The following is a 19,744-nucleotide window of genomic DNA, read 5'->3' as shown; positions in this document are numbered from 1 at the left end:
GCACTACGCTTACAGAATTTGGTGGTGAAGCTCTTAAATTTTAAAATGGCTACTGGCTTTCCTCATTGGAGGCTGCGTGGGATTCAGGTAGACATGTTCTGCTCAAGTAGACATAAGTGAGTTAAGAACAATGAAAAGCTTGCCTACGTAAAGACCAAATATTGCTAGCCTCATTTAGGCTCCGTTCGCACTTCGTGATTTGGAATTACCGCTATTTTGCCTGTGATTCCAAATCGTGTGGCATTTGCAGCACAATGTGAGGTGCGTGTTCGGGTGCCATTATCCTTCAATGGCAACCCAAAAGTAATGCGATTCTTAGTAGTCGTACGGCAAACCTTTAAAAAAAATTGCATGAAGATAGTCACCCAAAAACATTTAGGGGCTTATTATTGGGTGACAAATGCGCATAGGACAGCGCATTGAAGAGTGTTGAGGGTCAGTCTGACTCTTCCTTTTTTGGCCTGTTTCCTGTGTTTTCCACCCCTGCTGTCAACTGTCTGTTGACCTTCTTTTTCTTGTGGACCTGTTTTAACTATTTTGTTGCCATCCCCTCAAAAATTGTTTGAAGATGTCCCACGGAGTGGGTGAGGTTATTGGAGGGTACACTGAGCAGATTTTCCCAGCAAACCTTCTGCCAGTAAATAATCACCTGAAGGTAGTAGCATATAATCTGTGATCTATGACTTCCTGTCCTATACTTCAAGATATTGAATTTACTAGTAAGTCAAAATACCCATTTATTTAATGTGTGAACAGAAATCTGAGGTGACCTTCCATAAAGCTTAATTTTTTTATCTTATGCCTTCAAAGAACATTGTCTCTGAAGCATTGTGGCGTGCCAACACGCCTTCAAAGAACATTCTCTCTAAAGCATTGTGGTGTGCCAAAATGCATTTTGCAATTTCCAGGATGTCTATCTTTTTCTTTCAACATAATTCTTTCTGGCCGTCATTGCTTTATGGTGCAAGTGGACACTGAAGTACCTTGAACTTTTAAGTTCAGATTTCATCTCTTTGGATGTTTTCTTGATTCTTTGTCTGCCGTGGGCACTTTCCTTCTGTTCAATCTGGGGAGGAATTTCCTCTTATAGCCCAGTCCAGGAAGGATGGCTACAATGCCATGGACTTTAACCAGTAGAAGGAGGTTTTTTTTTTTTTTCATTCCACACATGTAAAATGTACATTTTAGGCCTGAAGATTCGTTAAAACCCCCAAAAAACATTTTCTGGAAGCAAAATCCCTGAAGAATAAAGATGATAGTTCCATGTTGTCTCATGATATTGGCACACGTGTAGCAAACCCATTTTTTCTGTTAAAATAATACACTAAAGTCAAATAGATATATATCCTCCTGCGCTCTTAGGATAAACAGTATAATAAGCTAAAAAGCAGCCAGCATCTGTCCCATACCAAACAAAGGCAATAGAAAATGAATATATAAAAAATGATGCAGCGCTAAAAATACTATATATGAACAGAATACAACATCAAAATATATAAATGACCCAAATCCACAGGGGGATATGAAAGGAACAATAGCCCTTAATAGACAAATGACAGTGGTTTAGTGCAAGGTAAAGTGTCCATAGTTCATATTTCTAAGAAGTGCAAGTGAATCACAGCACACTCCAAACGTGATCCCAGGCAGTCTTGCTGCAATGGCCTCTCACCTCTCTATGACCCCACAGGGCCACAAAGCATAGTGTAGATCACCTCAGGACCCTCCAATTCAGTAACTCCTTAGATAAGATGGCATCACATGAACAGGGACAATATTCATCCAGACCAGTGGGCAAACTGAAAGCTCTCCTCCGATGTCACAACCTCTCATAGGCTCATAAATGAGGATGCCATCTTATCTAAGGAGTTACTGAATTGGAGGGTCCTGAGGTGGACACTTTACCTTGCACTAAACCACTGTCATTTGTCTATTAAGGGCTATTGTTCCTTTCATATCCCCCTGTGGATTTGGGTCATTTATATATTTTGATGTTGTATTCTGTTCATATATAGTATTTTTAGCGCTGCATCATTTTTTATATATTCAATACACTAAAGTCAATTTTAGTACACACAAACATACAAAATTGTATCCCTTTTTTTTGTAAATAAAATTAGGTTACATTGAGTAAGTAGTAAGCAAACATGTCAAGCCTTAAAATTTCCTTCATCTGTGGAATGGTGGCAGACTACCCAAAACTTTCCATAGGCAACGCTTTATAGGCCTCATCAAGTTAGTGTTAGATGCTAGATCACTTCCAGAAAGCCAATCATGGGCTTGACTGTTGTAAAAACGTGTATTTTATAAACTGCACTGCTCGGCAAGAGGTTAAATGTAATATTTGCAACTGTAGTCACAGGAACACCGGGCTGCTTGGAGGTGATCCTTTAGCCTTTACCTTTTGACATATGCTGGTCTATAATTTTCTGATCTCCTCAGTCCACTTCCTCCTTAGCTTTCTCTGGTCTCAGTTCAGTGTGGTGCACACAATGAGGCCAAACAGCAGAGTGTGTACTTTTTTTTTTCCCTTTTAAATATGGAAATATGTGATACTAATTACAGAAACCGTTAGTTTGTATTATTGCTATTATCCAATTTCTTGGAATCTTTTCTAGTAGTACAGGCATATCTGTCCAGGCAGTTTCAAAACCTCTTTGTAGTACAAGTCTTTCTTCACACTTTCTTTGCTTTACTTCGACATACAAAACATGCAGGAATACATTAAAAAATTGCAAACCTTTGCATAGCAGTAAGACAGCATTTACATCAGCAATGTCTCCCAATCAGATATTTACTAGCTATCAGTTTTTTGTTAAGATGTGTTATCCAGACTCCTAGGCAGAAGGAAAACCCAACAAAGCTGTGGAGCTGTTGTGCAGGGGTGAAACACCCAACAGTGTCATGCATAGCTATCAGCTTAGACAACAAGCTGATTGTTTCAAGCAATGCCCTGATGAAGTCTTTGTGAGAAAACTCATAGGGCGTGGCTACATAGAATACATACATAAATATGTCAGGTCCTGTTTGGTATAAGGATCAAGCTGGTTGAGTGTATGCTGGAAGTGTGCATGTTTCAGGTAGTGCCGGCCATGCTGCATTTTAGACCTTTGCTGTCTGATCTAATTAGCCCACCAGCATGTCTTTGGTGAGTTTTGCTTATCAGGTAGTGGAGAATTACTTTGAAGATTCAAATTGCTGTGTTAATTTTTACATATAAAAAAAAAAAAAAAATTATTAAAAAGATCATTAGTTCATTTGTTATATCTTCTTTAACCACTTGCCAACCACTCTATAGCCGAAATACGGCTACAGCATGGTTGTCCAGTTATGGGAGGGCATCATATGACATCCTCCCAGAATGCGCCCTCCCGCGTGCCCCCGGGGGCACGCACCCTACGGACACAGCTGATCAAGTGATGTGGTAAATGCCAATCACAGCAGCCTTTTTCCACGTGATCAGCTGCGTCCAATGACGCTGTCACTGCGTGAGGAAAGTACTGTCAATAACTGGCAATTGTCAGAGGATGAATCGGCACCGATCATCAGGGCACCAATGATCAGCGCCCTGATGATCAGTGCCGCCCAGCAGTGCCCATCAGTGAATACTAGTGCCACCCACCTGTGCCTATCAGTGCCTACTAGTGCCACTCATCAATGCTCATCATTGTTGCATATCAGTGCCAGCTCCTCAGTGCTACCTATCTGTGCCACTTCATCAGTGTCGCCTATCAGTGCCCATTATTGCATATCAGTACCCATCATTGTTGCATATCAGTGCTAGCTCATCAGTGCTCTCTATCAGTGCAGCCTCATCAACACACATCAGTGAAGGAGAAAAATTACCTGTTTACAAAATTTTATAATAGAAACAAAGAAACCCTTTTTTTTTGCTCTTTTTTTTGTTTATAGTGCAAAAAATAAAACAGCCAGTGGCAAGTGAATACCACCAAAAGAAAGCTCTATTTGTGTGAAAAAAATGATACAAATTTCATATAGGTACAGTGTTGCTGTCCGACTTCAGGTATGTGGGTGCTCCCTGTGCCTGCGAGGAACTGTGGAGTCTCGTTGCAGTCTCCAGTTTATACATGCTCCCTTTGAGGGCCAGTTCACACTGTAGAAACAGTCTAGATGCGTTCCTGATACACTTTTGGCGTGTTCCAGTGTGTTTTTGATGCTTTCCTGTTAATTTTTCCCCCCTCTCTTTTTCTTCAATTTAAATAGGACATGTGCGTTCCTTGCATTTTACCGCATTCCAGTACAGTTTTGTGCAGGAAAAATGCAGCCTGTTCTATTTTTTTTTTTTTTTTGTCTGCAACCGGAATGCACTGGAACTGCAAGCACTGATGTGTGAACTATGACACTGACAACCATTTAACCTACTTTCTGTGCGTTTTGGATGCAGAAAAAAGCACAAAAACGCATGTAGTGTGAACTGGCCCTTAGGCCTCATGCACACACGTTTTGCAAACTCTCCTAGAGGTCTTTCCTGCTGGCATTAGGTTTTAGGCAGAAAATAAAGCCTGGCGCTTGTTAAAGTGTCTAAAGCTTTTACAATCTTTTAGGCACGTTTACAAGCATCAAGAGCTTGCATGCTAATTTAATTGGCTAGGATAATAATAATTTATTCTGGCTATTAAAATGAATAAACCCTCAAGTGCTAAATGCTCCTAGCATTTAGGCGTGTTTAGCAGTGTCAATCGTTTTTTCGCCAAAACTCTTCTGCTCCTGGACGCGCTGGCGGGGGGGGGGTTTACGGCCTCCTAAACGCTGCTAAAAGCTTCTGTGCATGGTCACACAGGCTAACATGCAGGGGAGTTTAGAGGCAAGAAAGAAAAAAAAAAATGCTCAACACCCCTAGAAGCAGCTGCAAAAATGCCTAGGAACTACAACCTTACAGGCATCTTTTCTTGATAGGGACACAAATCCAAAGCATGCTGATTAGGAAGCAGCTGTCATTCACCGCTGTGGGGGAGGAGAGGCGTGGCTTTGTCTCTGCGTTCCTCTTGCTCCAAATACAGCTGCATGTGAGGTTGTAGTTCTAAACAGGAGAGGGTGCACACTGGAGAATCTGGCGAGATCGGCCAATGCAGCTGGAGCACGGTTAGAGCAAGCAGAGAGGAGAAAAATAGCAGAAGCATGTGTCCAAATCATCCCATTTAAATGGCTTTTATGTCACTTTAATTCTCTGTAACCTTTGGTTAAATTTTATGTCCAGAGCTCACAATTTTTTTTGGAACGCTTTCTGTTAGCTTATTTTTCTTTAAAGACACACTGTTACTTAGTCCATTCAGTCGAAATGACAGTATCTCCTGAAATGGCTTTCCCCTCCCCCCGGCCACTTATATTTATCCATTCTTACATTTTCTCCATATCCCCATTGCGTTATACTGGGCACACACGGATAAAAAAAGTTGTTTCAGCTGGAACTGGCTGACTTTTGTCCCATGTGTACAGCTCTCTGTCCGACAAACGCCAGTCTTACAATTGCCTTCTGTCAAACTGGCATTACAGGAAGCCAGCATCTGACTGGCGTCTGCCAGCCAATGACTGCAAGCACTGATCGGTGTTTTCTGGCAAGGGGTAATCCACCTCTCAGAGCACAATAGCACAGTGGGGGAGTTCGCTGTACTTACATCACTCGTGTTAGTATGGCGATCTGTGAGATTTTTTTCCATTCAGCCCGCTGGGTTGAACTTCACATTACTTACGGAGCAGGGTTTCTGAATATGGAGGAACATATATAACCTTCCCCAATGTGAGTGTGCTGGACCAGAGTGGCCAATCTCCAGGGCCAAACAGTGTAACATGAAGTGCTGTGGGTGTGTGTGACATACACACCAAAACTTAACTTGGGGTAAACTCTTGCAACTTAGAAGCAGTAAAGAACGGTGGATCCGTCAGTATACCTTTCTGGGAGGAGGATGGGTTATCAGAAGACACTGTCACTTTGCTTGAATGGGTGCAAAGTGACAGTGTCTTTATAAACTTTTAAACATGTTGCTTTTTTACTGCACTTTTTTATGTTGACACACTAATGTAGAAGATATAAAATAAAATTTACTGCAACCATGTCAATAAACCATGATCAAGCTACTGCAGCCTGTAAAAGGATGATTAATAATTTTCTTTCTGGTGGGCAGTGACTTCAGTCTCTTACCCTCTTGCAGAAGCACAGCCACCCCTGGTATACAATGTTTTATAGATGTTCTCGATTCCACATCCCCTCCTCCAGACAGTGGTTCCAGCCATCAGTCTCTGTCACTAGAGCACCGTTTCTAAACCTCCTTGGTCTAGCACAGGGTCGCTTTAAGTTAAATATTGTAGTTCACTATCGAAGTACTTTTGCACAGTATTATGTGTAAAAATGATCATCTCAAGTAATGCATGCAACTGCATATACGCATATGTATTACATGCATGTATAGTATCCATGACTGGAGTAGTTTGCAGGAATGTGTTTGTTAGAAAATGTATATAGATAAACATGCATATGTACAGTAAGGTACATGTAAAATATCACTCTGGTTACTTTCCAGAGCTGGGTATTTTTGTTTTGGATATACACAATTTCCATCCCCAACTATGACTTTTTAAAATTCAGGGCAGCACTTTCTAGGTAAATCCTCTTACTGTGGATTTGAATTTCTATAGACTGCTGTCTGCCTTGAGGTATTGTGTGTCGTCTCTGAACTGCAGTGGCCTCTCCTGCATAATAACCATTTCACACAGCAGTAGCCAGCTTCAGTACCGCAATATTTGTATGAGGTGCAGATGTTTTCTAGCTACTGCTTTTGCAGGCAGGAGATTTTGAAATTAAGAAGGCTTTTCCTTATTTTCATCATCGGTGAGTCTGTTGTTCTGTAGCATTGCATTGAAATTTTGTATTCTCACATCTGCCTATTGCTTCTTTTTTACTGTACCATCTAGCTATTCATCATTTGCTTGTTATACCTGGAACCTTGCTGCTTTTTTCTATCCTTTGCGTTTTGATGACAGGTGTTGTGTATTGTTTTCAGTATCCGGTTAATGCTTTGGGCTTTATATATTTGCTTATTCAGCATTCATTGTTTATTTGCAAAACATTATAATTTTATGGGTTTAAGATTTGCTTTTGATACCTTTTAAGTCTTTGCTTTTCTTATTTCATGGGTTCTGTATTTTGGATAGGTTTTTTTTTTCTTGGGTCACATAGTAAATAATATAATTAGTTCTGAGCGCACACTTTGTCTTTTCAAAACATTCAATTCACCATTGCATATGCTTTGTATTTGTACTACTGGATTATGTGCTGCTTGTTGTGTTGTGTTAATTTGCATAATGTTCTGCCATTATCTCTGTGCTATTATTTAGTTCATATTTGGTGATTTTTCAAATTCCCTAAGTAACATTGCCATGGTAACAGTCCCAAAGCTGCACAATCTAGGCATGTGCATCAATACACAAAGGATGAATGCATTTACAGGTATGAATGCAGAAAGATCAAATATTTGCCACTGTAATTTAGATTTTTTATAACTATTATTCAAAAATAAATTCACCCCACACAACCTCAAATGCAAAAGCATGACTTTTGTCTTTAAAACATTTGACTGCAATTTTGTATCTTAGGAAAAATGTCCTGAATTGGTGTGCTGTACAACCTTAATCTCAGTATGTCTGGGGTTTTTTTTTTTTTAAGGTATACAAATCATTTGTGGTACTAACCTGACAATACATATACTGTACTTAACAGCTGTGTATATTAAATTGATTAGGTTTTATTAAAAAACAAAACAAAAAACCACTGAATAAACCACTTATTACCTCTCTCCACAGCATTTTCAGTTGGCTTTGATTGACTGTAATCCCTGCACTTTGTCCAAAGCTGAAAGTAAGTGTCATTTTTATGTTTCTCATATCCCTTTGTGTTTGTGAAGCCATTCTGATAAGGACAGACTCTTTTCAATTGCCCTTATCATCTGTTAAGTGATGGTGAATTACAACTCTGCCATCTCTTTTTATATGTGTCATCTTAAAGCAAACTGCTTTTATTTTTTCATCAGTAATAGGAAGGTACCACCCAGAGGAGGCATAGTTAAAATATATCCGTTCCTACAAATGTCTTCTATCACCACTCTTTTTTTTTTTCATTATATTTTGGTGCCAAATAAAAAAGATTTTTGGTTTGCCTGTATTAGACAAGGAAGGGTCCTTTACACAGAGGACCACCTAAGGACACCACAGTCTGTCCTATATCTTTCCTCTGGTGTTTCCCAAAAGATGTTTAAAATAATGTTTTGTCTTACTACTTTTGCAAATGTGTTACATCTAAAATGAGAGGAACGTTTTGACCTTTTAGAAGTATTTGCTTTATCTTTTAGTATGAGTTCTTACACTGCAGTAATTTGAGAATCTGTATATTAAAGTTAAACTCTGGGTACATAGACTTTTGTAAATTTGATTGGTCATGTTACTTCTACTAAGTTGTAAACCATGTCAAGGATGGCTTCACCATGCTTTAAAATCAATGTTTTCTTTCTGTCGGATGATAAAACCCCTGCTGTACTTCTGGCCCACTCTGGATATAAGAATGTACAGCATTCTGTGAATGGCTAGAAATTGAAAAAACAAGTGGAAAAAATTACATTAGTGCTGCAGTCTGAGACCAGCTCTAATATCCAGAATGAACCAGAGGTAGAGTCGGGGGGGCTGTAGTATCTAGCAGGAATAAAGTGGTGGTTTTAGGGCTCATGTACATGGGTGCATTCTCCGGTGCAGTGAGAACAAAAATATTTTGGTGCCCAGGAGCTCCTGCTGCTGTGTACAGATGCCCATAGACCTGTTGCAGGCAGCTGTAGGGGGCTATGCACCTCTACTTGTGTAAAGATGTTTTATAGAGGTTAGCTCCTGAATGCACTTGGTCTGTGCACAAGAAGCAGTGCATATCTATGTGCAGGTGCTTGCAACCATTTACATTTGTATGTGGCTGCACATAGCTCCAGAAACTGCCAAGCACCAAAATATGCTGGTTTGTTTGCCTTGTACTGGAAAATGCACTGGTGTGCATGAGCTTGTAAAGTACTTTAAATTGATCCAGACATTTATTACAATTTAGCAGCGGTACCATTTCTTGACATGTAATTTACAAAAATCTCTATGCCAGGAGTTCTATTTTAAACTGTCTATAGCCCAAACCTTAACATTTATTTGGGAAAAGGGTATAAATTCTGTCAAGGTTTTGTATTGTGGGCTTTGTTTCCACTGAGGACATCATCCTCCTTTAATTGTCCTTGTCCTGTCACCGTTGCCACTAGGACAGAAAGTGATTGGCAGTTAAAAATTTTACCATTATCTCTAAAACCAGGATTGAATAGAACTCCCCCAGCGGAGTCTTTCCAATTTCTGAAGGTAAATTGTGTTCCCCCTAATGGTTAATCAGATTCCATCTGCACTTTGCACTTTGTGCAAATTGGAAGAACAAAATATATATTTGGCTTGAGTTGCACAGTTGGTTTGCTTTCACTTCATGTATTCCTGTGACTATCCTCACATTAAAAAAATGTATATAAAATATGTTCCTCATAATAGAGGAGAGTTAATATAAAGTCTTTATATGCTCTGCACCTCATTGGAAAGCTGGCAAACCGCTCTTCCTTGCCAGTTCCACATATATCTGTAGGCATTACAATACTGAAAGTGAGAAACAAGCAGAGCTCACGGGATTGCACAGATGAACACCTTTTATTAGATTAAAAATGACTAGAATGCCTTTACAAAGTAAAGGATCAGAGCATATCATGATGCAAGGGACTCCCATCTGGCTTCAGCTAGTATACAGGGAAGAATTATTATTCCTAAGCTAGCCATACAGGCACAGCCTGAATGGGAAATTTAATAGTTTCCCTCCATCCACACTAAGCAGTATGGAAGGAGGAATCTCCCAGGCCAGGTTTTGTCATTTGACCTTTGTTGAGCCAAGTGGCATCGGCATGGCCACCTATAGCTTGAATTTTGGCAGATTCAGTAGCAGAGGAGCTTGGGCATCCTCTGAACCTCATCTCTACCTGAGCTTTTCTGTTTTTTTTTTTTCCTTCCTCTTTATTTCATTGCAGTGACCTGTACGTCAGGTCATTCGGGCTTCTCAGTCCGCCTCTTTGTTTATGTGAGCTGTTTGCAAGGAATGACCTGGAGCAAAAGAAAAAAAAGCTAGTTTGGAATTCGGGTAGGAATTAGTTCGTAGGATGTCAGAGCTTATTGCAAGAATTGGGTTAAAGCATATGTGAACCCTCACCTTGTAAAATAACCTGTTTAAAATAGAAATGAAAGGAAAAACAGTTGTGTATAGATATTAAAATATATATCGTATTTTTCGCTCCATATGACGCACCTGACCATACGACGCACCTAGGTTTTAGAGGCAGAAAACAGGAAAAAAATATTCTAAACCAATGGACTGCAGACATAGTACAGGAGATGACCAGAGACTGCAGACACAGTACAGGAGATGACTAGAGACTGCAGACACAGTACAGGAGATGACTAGAGACTGCAGACACAGTACAGGAGATGACCAGAGACTGCAGACACAGTACAGGAGATGACTAGAGACTGCAGACACAGTACAGGAGATGACTAGAGACTGCAGACACAGTACAGGAGATGACCAGAGACTGCGGACACAGTACAGGAGATGACCAGAGACTGCGGACACAGTACAGGAGATGGTCAGAGACTGCGGATATAGTAGAGGAGATGGTCAGAGACTGCGGACACAGTACAGGAGATGACCAGAGAACTGCGGACACAGTACAGGAGATGACCAGAGACTGCGGACACAGTACAGGAGATGACCAGAGACTGCGGACACAGTACAGGAGATGACCAGAGACTGCGGGGACAGTACAGGAGATGACCAGAGACTGCGGGGACAGTACAGGAGATGACCAGCGACTGCGGGGACAGTACAGGAGATGACCAGCGACTGCGGGGACAGTACAGGAGATGACCAGAGACTGCGGGGACAGTACAGGAGATGACCAGAGACTGCGGGGACAGTACAGGAGATGACTGCTGACCTTTGGGGAGGGGGGGGGGGGGGGAGCGGGTACCTGAATTTGACAGGTACCCTCTCTTACTTCCGCGGAGTTGTTCTTTGGTTAGTGTCCGCTCTGCAGTGGGACCTTACCTGTTCCTCTATCCAGCGCCACGCTGTCTTCCCAGCTTCTGTAGTGTGGGCGCTCGGCTTGACAGCCGGATGCCCAGTGCACAGTAGCGAGAAGCGCTGCGCTTTGTGATTGGTCCGGCGGCTTCTGGGACCTGGCATGTGTCCCAGGTGCCGCCTTACCATTCACAAAGCGCACCGCTTCTTGCGCATGCGCACTGGGCACCTGGCTGTCAAGCCGAGCGCCCACACTACAGAAGCCGGGAAGACAGCGTGGCGCTGGATAGAGGAACAGGTAAGGTCCAGCTACAGAGCTGAGCGGCCGGCCCTGTGTTCTGACACGGCCGCGGTGGAAATACCGGACCGGCCGCTCCATATTCTCTCTATAAGACACACTGACATTTTCCCTCCTTTTTTTGGGGGGGGGGGGGGGGGAGTGCGTCTTATGGAGTGAAAAATACGGTATATAAATACCTTTTTTTTTTTTTTCTTTTTTTTTTCTTATATAAAAAAGTGATCACATCATCTCTCAGCTGCATAAGAAGCTTGGAGAGATGAGGGAGAAAAAAATGGCAGTATGCTGATCTTCCCAGTGAATGGTGGAGGGGGTGGGCCATTTCAGCACAAGTCTATTCATTGGAGATGAGCAGGCTGAGTTCCCAACACAGCTAGAAAACTGCCAGGAACACCAGGGACTTCACAGAGGAAGCAATACAAAGAGAAGATGATATTTTTTTCATGCAAGTACATGGTACAGCAGGCACATATCAGGAAAATGAAATGCTGGGGTAACACATTCTTTAAATTTTAGCCATCTGTGGCAGCCTTTAGGGGTTTCTGTCAGGAATAATGATTAAATGCAGGTACAGTTGTGCTCAGATGTTTGCATACCTTGGCAGAAATTGTGAAATTGTTGCTTTGTTAATGAATATATGACTGATCATGCCAGAAAACTTTTTTATTTGTGGTCATATGAAGCCATTTATTATCACATAGTTGTTAGGTTCCTTTTTAAATCATAGCAACAGAAATCACCCTAATGGCCCTGATCAAAAGTTTGCATACCCTGGAATGTTTGGCCTTGATACACACACACACACAAGTTAATTTCCAACATCTGTGGCTTTTTAAATTGCAATTCGTGTCTGTGTATAAATAGTCAATGAGTTTTAGATCTCACATGAATGCACTGAGCCGGCTAGGTCCTGAGCCGTGGGGATCAGAAACGAACTGTGAAAACACCTGTGTAACAAGGTAATGGACATTTATAAAGATGGAAAAGGATATAAAAAGATATCCAAAGCCTTGAATATGCCAGTCAGTACTGTTGAATCACTAAAGTGGAAAATGCGGGGATATCTTAATACTAAGCCAAGGTCAAGGTAGACGAAGAAAGATTGCAGCCACAACTGTCAGAAGAATTGTTTGGGACACAAAGAAAAACCCACAGGTAACCTCAGGAGAAATGCAGACTGCTCTGGAAAAAAGAGGGTGTGGTTGTTTCAAGGATTAAAATACTACATTACTTGAACAAAAATGAATTGCCAGAAGAACCATTTACTGCACCAATGCAAATAAAAGTCTGTTACGATATGCCCAACAATATCTCGACACACCTCACAGCTTCTGGCACACTGTAATCTGGAGCTGCAAAAGTGACCAAAATGGAACTTTATGGTCACAACTATAAGCGCTATGTTTGGAGAGGTGTCAGCAAGGTATATGGCGTCAACTATACCATCCCTACTGTGAAGCATAGTGGTGGATTACTGCTGTATTGGGGAATCGTGAAATGGAATGCTCTTGGACTTTTACAGCATGACAGTGAACCCTAAGCACAAGACCAAATTGACCCTCCAGTGGTAACAGCAGAAAGAGGTGCAGTTTCTGAAGTGGTCTTCACAGTCTCCTGACCTTTTAATATCATCGAGCCACTCTGGGGAGATCTCAAACATGCTGTTGATGCAAGATGACCAAAGACTTGCATGGATGGCATTTTGCGAAGACAAATGGGCAGCTATACCACCTACAAGAATTCGGGGCCTTGTAGACAACTATTGCAAAAGACTGCATGCCATCAATGATGCTAAAAGGGGGCAATACACAGCGTTAAGAACTAAGGTATGTAGACCTTTGAAAAGGGGTCATTTAGTTTGTTTACAGGTTGTGTTGGTTTATGTATAGGAATAACTATGATCCTTATAGTATATAGAATATTATAAGATGGCTATGTATACTCCTATTTTGTCTCTTCAGAGATGCTTCCATCCATAACTTCATATATTTCAAGTTGTTTATTGCAACTGACACACACACATATCTGGATTGTAACTGTGCCAATAGGCGTGTGTAACATTTTAGGTGGAGTGTCTACATTGGTCCTTTAATCCTCCCTGTTGCTGTTTGATAAGAAAGGATATTTAAGCATAGAAGAACTCTATGAAAGGTGAAATTCAGTGAGGGTAGACACTGTATTTACCATATACGTGTATGCAACAATAAAAATAATTCGGAGCCTTAACTCATCTGCAGGTAATTATTCACGTTTCCTTAGAAATAGAGGAACTTAAGCAAGGAGGTACTGTCCTCCCTATACACCTTGTTTTGTTTTATGATTGTGCCATTCTGTTATGAACTACAGTTGAATATGAATCCTATAAGAAATGCTTTGCCTGCTCACTTATGTTTTCTTTAAAAATATTACTGTATATTACCAATTCTCCAAGAGTATGCAAACTTTGGAGTACAACTGTGAATTACTTGGTACAGTACAGGTCCTGTAACCTTAACTTGTCTTTTTCTGGGTGAGATATTAAAGATTTTTAAAGGGTTTGCAGTTCTGCCCTGGAGCTCTCAGGTTGTGGGTTTGATTTCTCTGATAGCCAATATTATGGAGTTGGTATGTTCTCTTTGGTTTTCTTTAGTGTTTGCTGGTCTTTCTCACATTTTAAAAATCTGGTTGCTTGGGGTTTAAGCTCAAACTGGCTTTACAGTGAAATAACACAAATGTGGTAGAAAAATTAGATTGCAGGCTCCTTCAGGAGCAAAGACTGATATGGATGGCTTGATGTTATGTAAAGAACTATGAAAATATGTCAGCACTGCAATGAATAACTAGTGGTTAACAGGAGAGTAGTAACTAATCAGATTGAATCCAAAGAGTAAAGGAGCCACCAGCTACTTGTATGAACATTTACTGTTTTTTTGTGATGAGGGGGCAATGTATGGCTGTAAAAGGGATTCATTCTTTTCTCCTTTTCTGTTTTCAGTTCAGTTTCACATTGCTCACTTGTACGAAACACAGGTAAGTCTTTTGCTCATTAAAGAAAACCTGGCAGAATGGCGTTTAACTGACACCTCAAAGACTCCTGTCTAGCTTGTCAAAGCAACCCTTAATTGTTTACCATACTGCATTGAACACCAATGCACCAAGACTTGCACTGTTTTTGGGAGGACAGTGACAGCTCTGTGATGGATCATTTGTTCTCACAGATGTTTTAATAGTGACTTTTCCTACACAGTCCTAGGTTGTCAATTAATGGTGTATTCTAATTAAAATGTTAGTTCACATTAGTGACTGTCCGTTTATACTTGCTAGCACTTTCCTTTCTTTCCCCTTTTCCCATTCTTTTTTCCCTCCTCATAGACATACAGCTGTGTTCAGAATAAAAGCAGTCCAAAATCACTAACCAGATTAATCACTGTTTTTGGTATAAATTATATTTCTACATGGCAAATCATTTATTTGTAGGTTTAGTAGAGTAATAGAACACCAGCAGACCCAACAGTCATGACATGCATGCATGCTATTGATTCTGTTCAATTGAAAGGGGTGCGTTCAAAATAATAGTGTAAAGTTCAAATAGTTTGGTAATTCAGTCTGTGAAAAAACAGGTGGCCCTTATTTAGGGACTAAGGCAGCATATGTACATGCTTGGTATAGAGCATTTCTCTGAAAATCTGAGTAAAATGGGTCCTTCCAGACATTGTACAGAAGATCAGCGTACTTTGATTAAAAAGTTGATTGGAGGGGGCAAAACATAAAGAAGTGCAGAAGTAGGCTGCACAGCTAAAATGCTTTTGAATGGCAACCAAAACCAGAAAGATGTGGAAGAAAAGGGGGAAACTACCATTCGAATGGATCGAAGAATAGCCAACATGCCAAAGACTCAGCCAATGATCAGTTCCAGGGTAACCAAAGCCAAGCTTATCGGCTGGAAGCCCCCACAAAGTCCCATTGTTGAAAAAAATGATGTGCTGAAGAGGTTACATTTTGCCACACAAAACACATTGACTGGCCTAAAGAGAAATGGCACAATATTTTATAGACTGATGAAAGCAAGATTATTTTTGGGTCTAGGGGCCGCAGACCGTTTCAGACAACCCTCAAACACTGAATTGAAGCCACAGTACACTGTGAAGACAGTGAAGCATGGTGGTACAAGCATTATGGTATGGGGATGTTTCTCATACTATGGTGTTAGGCCTATTTATCGCATACTATGGATCAGTTTGAATACATCAGAATACTTGAAGAGGTCATGTTGCCTTATGCCGAACAGGAAATGCCCTTGGAATGGGTGTTTCAACAACAATGACCCCAAACACACCAGTAAGCGAGCAGCATCTTTGTTCCAGACCAACAAGATTGATGTTATGGAGTGGCCAGCCCAATCCCCGGACCTTAATCCAATATAAAACTTGTGGGGTGACATCAAAAATGCGGTTTCTGAGGTAAAAGCAAGAAAGGCAGAAGAATTGTGGATTGTAGTGCAATCATCCTGGGCTGGAATACCTGTTCAGGGTGCCAGAAGTTGGTTGACTCCATGCAACACAGATGTACAGCAGTTCTCAGAAACAGTGGATATACAACTAAATATTCAGTGATGCACAGGAAAGCTAAATCTTCAATCATTTTTCATTTTATGCAGTAAAGTCTTGTAAAGAAAAATGCAGACATTATTTTTTTTGAACAGCCCAATATTCCTTTTTCTTCACTTTTTATAAAGTAATAACTAAACATTTATCTTCATGTTTTGCTTTCGAATAGACTGTTGTGTTCCCAATGCATTTTCATGTATGGAAATAAAAGCTATTATAATGATTTTGATTTTTATTCACTTTTTTAAACACACTGCTATTATTTTGAACACAAGCAACATGCAGTCCTCCTGTTTTCCTGAATACCAGATTTCTTGTCTGTCAGTTCTTCCCTACTTGCTCCCTACTGCCTCCCATAAACTCTTCTTGGTCCACCAGTGTAATTCTGCTTGACTGACCATTTACAATGTTTGTGAGGCATACTTTTGACACTACCCAGTGATGGTGATAATACCTAGTAGTTTTGATTTGCTTAATCAAAGCAACCAGACATTTGAGGAGAGGAAGCAATCTCTAGATGCATATATTTTAAACCTAGCTACAACTTGCCCATCGCAGATCCAGTACTTTGTTGTGACCCAACAAAAGAGCAGGAAGTGAGGCAGGCACTTGGATTATTACTTGGCAATGTTGTGACTATATCTATACATGTACAAATTGGCAGCTAATGTAATTCATATAATGTTGTATTGATTCTGCATTAATATTTTGTAAACATTTTAATTTCTGTCAACAGAGAAAGTACCACTCTGCAAAAGAAGCATATGAGCAACTTCTGCAGACTGAAAACCTTCCTACACAAGTAAAGGCTACTGTTCTACAGCAGTTAGGTGAGAAATGTTATATTTTATTAAAATGTTTATTCAGCAGTCAGATATAAGTTACGATACTGTTACTGAAAGAATGGTTGATTTTGTATTTTATCTTAATTTTTTGTTATCCTTACTATGGGAACACAATTTAAAGTCCAGATAATCTATTTTCACAAGTCTTTTAAACTTGAACATTTGGCAGGTGTTTTAAGAATGCCTGCTAGGCAACCCTCAACCATCTGGTTAGAATATATGCATCACGTTTTTCATGCACTATTTCATTTACTTTCATTGCTTTTTCTTCTTTATTCAAGGCCTATATGACCATAGCCTTGTAAGGATCATGTAGTTGCCCATGTTGGCAAAGTGTTAAGGGTCCCTTCGGACCTGTCTGGTCATTTGCAGTGCAGTTAAAGAGGAGCTTCACCCATAAGGGGAAGTTCTGCTTTAAGGCTTTGTCCCTCGCTCCCTGTTAAGGATTGGCACCATCGAGGAGTTGGAGGGGGAGAAGGGTACCTGCTTCCACTTCAGGTGCGGTCGCTTAAGGCAATCGGAAGCAGAAGTTGTCCTCCCCCCTCCCTCCACATACTCTTCTGGGACATGTGACAGGTCTGCAAACTGTCACAGGCGGTTGTCCACACTGAAGATGCTGGTGCTGGGGAGAGAAGACGGTCAGTTAAGCCAGCGGTGGTGAGAACATCGCTGGACCAAGGGACAGGTAAGTGTGTATTTTAAAATTCAGCAGCTACAGTTTTTGTAGCTGCTGACTTTTATTTATTTATTTTATTCAACTGGAACTCTGCTTTAAGAGCAGTATTTTGTGTACTCTATGCATTGCATTATTAGTAGCCCATTCATTTTCTACAAAAGCAGACATGACCCTTTTTTGTAAAGCGCATCACAGCGCATGGTAATACTTGTAATTATGTGAAGCCAGCCTGAAAATTAACTGACCCTAAGCTTTTTCACAGCTGGGAAATGTTTAAGATATAAATGTCTGTTTTACTTAAAAAAACAAAAAAAAAAACAAAAACAGATAAAAATGAGTATAGATGTTTATTAAAAAAAAAAAAAAAAAAAAACATAAAAATGAGTATAGATGTTTGTTTAAAAAAAAAAAAAAAACATAAAAATGAGTGTAGATGTTTATTAAAAAAAAAAAAAACAGATAAAAATGAGTATAGATGTTTATTTAAAAAAAAAAAAAAAAACCAGATAAAAATGAGTATAGATGTTTATTTAAAAAAAACAGATAAAAATGAGTATAGATGTTTATTTAAAAAAAAAAAACCAGATAAAAATAAGTATAGATGTTTATTTAAAAAAAAAAAAAAAAAAAACATAAAAATGAGTATAGACGTTTATTAAAAAAAAAAAAAAAGTTTAAAGTAAAAAAAAAAAAAAAGACAATGTCTCCTTAATTGATGAGTTTATTTTTACAATTACAAAAAAATTTAAATATACAAAAATACAAACAATACACTGCAGCTCATAAAGTTACTTAAAATCAAATCCACTTGTGATTCATAATGGAGTATCTAAGGTAAACTGACTCTATAAAAGATACACCGAAAAATGCCTTTTTTTCTTTTCCCAGTGCCCATGAAAGATGCAGATTTTAGCATGTAGCAATTTACAAATAAACTATGGCTCACATTTTTACACTAAGGAATGTGTAATGGTATTCATGTAAAGGGTAAAACATCAACAAAATGATATCACTATTGTGTAATTAAATTGTAAGCGCACTTGACGTATGTGTGTAAACTCTTCTGGTTTTTTTTGTTTTGGTTTTTTTTTAAAAGGATTTTGTGCAGTTTTCTAATCCAGTCACCCATTTTGAATGCTATACAAAACTCAAACTACTTCAGTGAATATAGTTTGACCAGAGCTGCAACTTTTAAGTGAGGAAACAAGGATTTTAGAGGCAGTAAAGCCTAGTTGGTTTACTGTGCGGTTTTCTTATACCTGTCTGAGTGCTGATGTGCAGGAGATTACAAGAAGAATAGTCTAATGGCGATTTGTGGTACTATTCGAAAATTCATTTTAAGTATGAAAACATAATTGTACTTTTATTATCCTAGGATGGATGCATCACACTGTAGATCAGCTGGGAGATAAAGCCACAAAGGCCAGCTATGCCATCCAGTATCTTCAGAAATCATTAGAGGCTGATCCAAACTCTGGTCAGTCCTGGTATTTTCTTGGAAGGTAATCTTTACTTTGTTAAATCATTATGCTGTTGAATGTATTTGTGTTTTGTATGTTTTACTATGTATTTTGTACTGTTTATATTATATTGAACTAGTACAAGTCTGCCACAGCAGGAAAGGTTGGGGATATAGCAAAGAAAGAGTGTCTTAGCGGCTACCGGATGTATAGGACGTTGATTAGTGCTGAACGTTTTATCCAGTTCTAGATTTTGACTTTACTTTGCCTGACTGTCTGACTGGTCAGAATCCCTTAAAGTGGAACTATACTTGTATCCACTCCAATGATGCAGTGTCCAGGAACTGTTCGGTCAGTCATCTTCCTGGTTGTGATCTTCAGCTATTTTGATCAGCTGGACCGCGATGATGTCATTCTCATGCATGCTTAGGAGTTCATCTCAGCAGGTGCCGAAATTGTACAATGAAGTCAAGCATCTTCATGTTTAGTGCAAACAGGCCGGTAAGAATATTTTAATGCAGAAGAGATATATCTCTTCTGAATTAAAAAAAAAAATGTGGCTGTTCACAAAAGTCTCCAGTCAGTTCATATGTATAGAAAGTGTTGGCCCTGTGGTATCCTTGTGTTTAGAAAAAAATGAAGTATTTAATCCACATGGCCTTGTCTTTGTAGACCAGCTTTGCACCACATCATAAAGGTACTGGTAGCAGGAGCAACCCACCTTTCTCAGTGGAAAGTCTAA

At 39.7% G+C, this 19,744-nt stretch overlaps 1 protein-coding gene across 11 annotated transcripts in view; it reads left to right on the top strand.

Moving 5' to 3' along the window:
- The window catches only part of KDM6A (lysine demethylase 6A), a 212,446-nt gene that overhangs the window by 93,360 nt on the left and 99,342 nt on the right, over positions 1-19,744 (top strand). For 9 of the 11 annotated variants that reach the window (XM_089665149.1, XM_089665148.1, XM_089665146.1 and 6 more), the window contains exons 7-10: positions 7,816-7,870; positions 14,410-14,444; positions 16,758-16,851; positions 18,918-19,044. In XM_089665149.1, the coding sequence (XP_089521275.1) occupies positions 7,816-7,870; positions 14,410-14,444; positions 16,758-16,851; positions 18,918-19,044 (311 nt within the window). Of the gene's footprint in view, positions 1-6,762; positions 6,845-7,815; positions 7,871-13,611; positions 13,673-14,409; positions 14,445-16,757; positions 16,852-18,917; positions 19,045-19,744 lie in introns of those variants that run through there. The other 2 variants (XM_089665153.1, XM_089665155.1) reach the window with 2 other exon arrangements.

Source organism: Staurois parvus, unplaced genomic scaffold, assembly GCF_062004578.1.
Source record: "Staurois parvus isolate SC_StPar_1 unplaced genomic scaffold, SC_StPar_1.0 ptg002140l, whole genome shotgun sequence".
Taxonomy (NCBI): Eukaryota; Metazoa; Chordata; class Amphibia; order Anura; family Ranidae; genus Staurois; species Staurois parvus.
The sequence above is the reverse complement of the archived record's forward strand: the minus strand, read 5'-3'. Positions and strand labels throughout refer to the sequence as shown.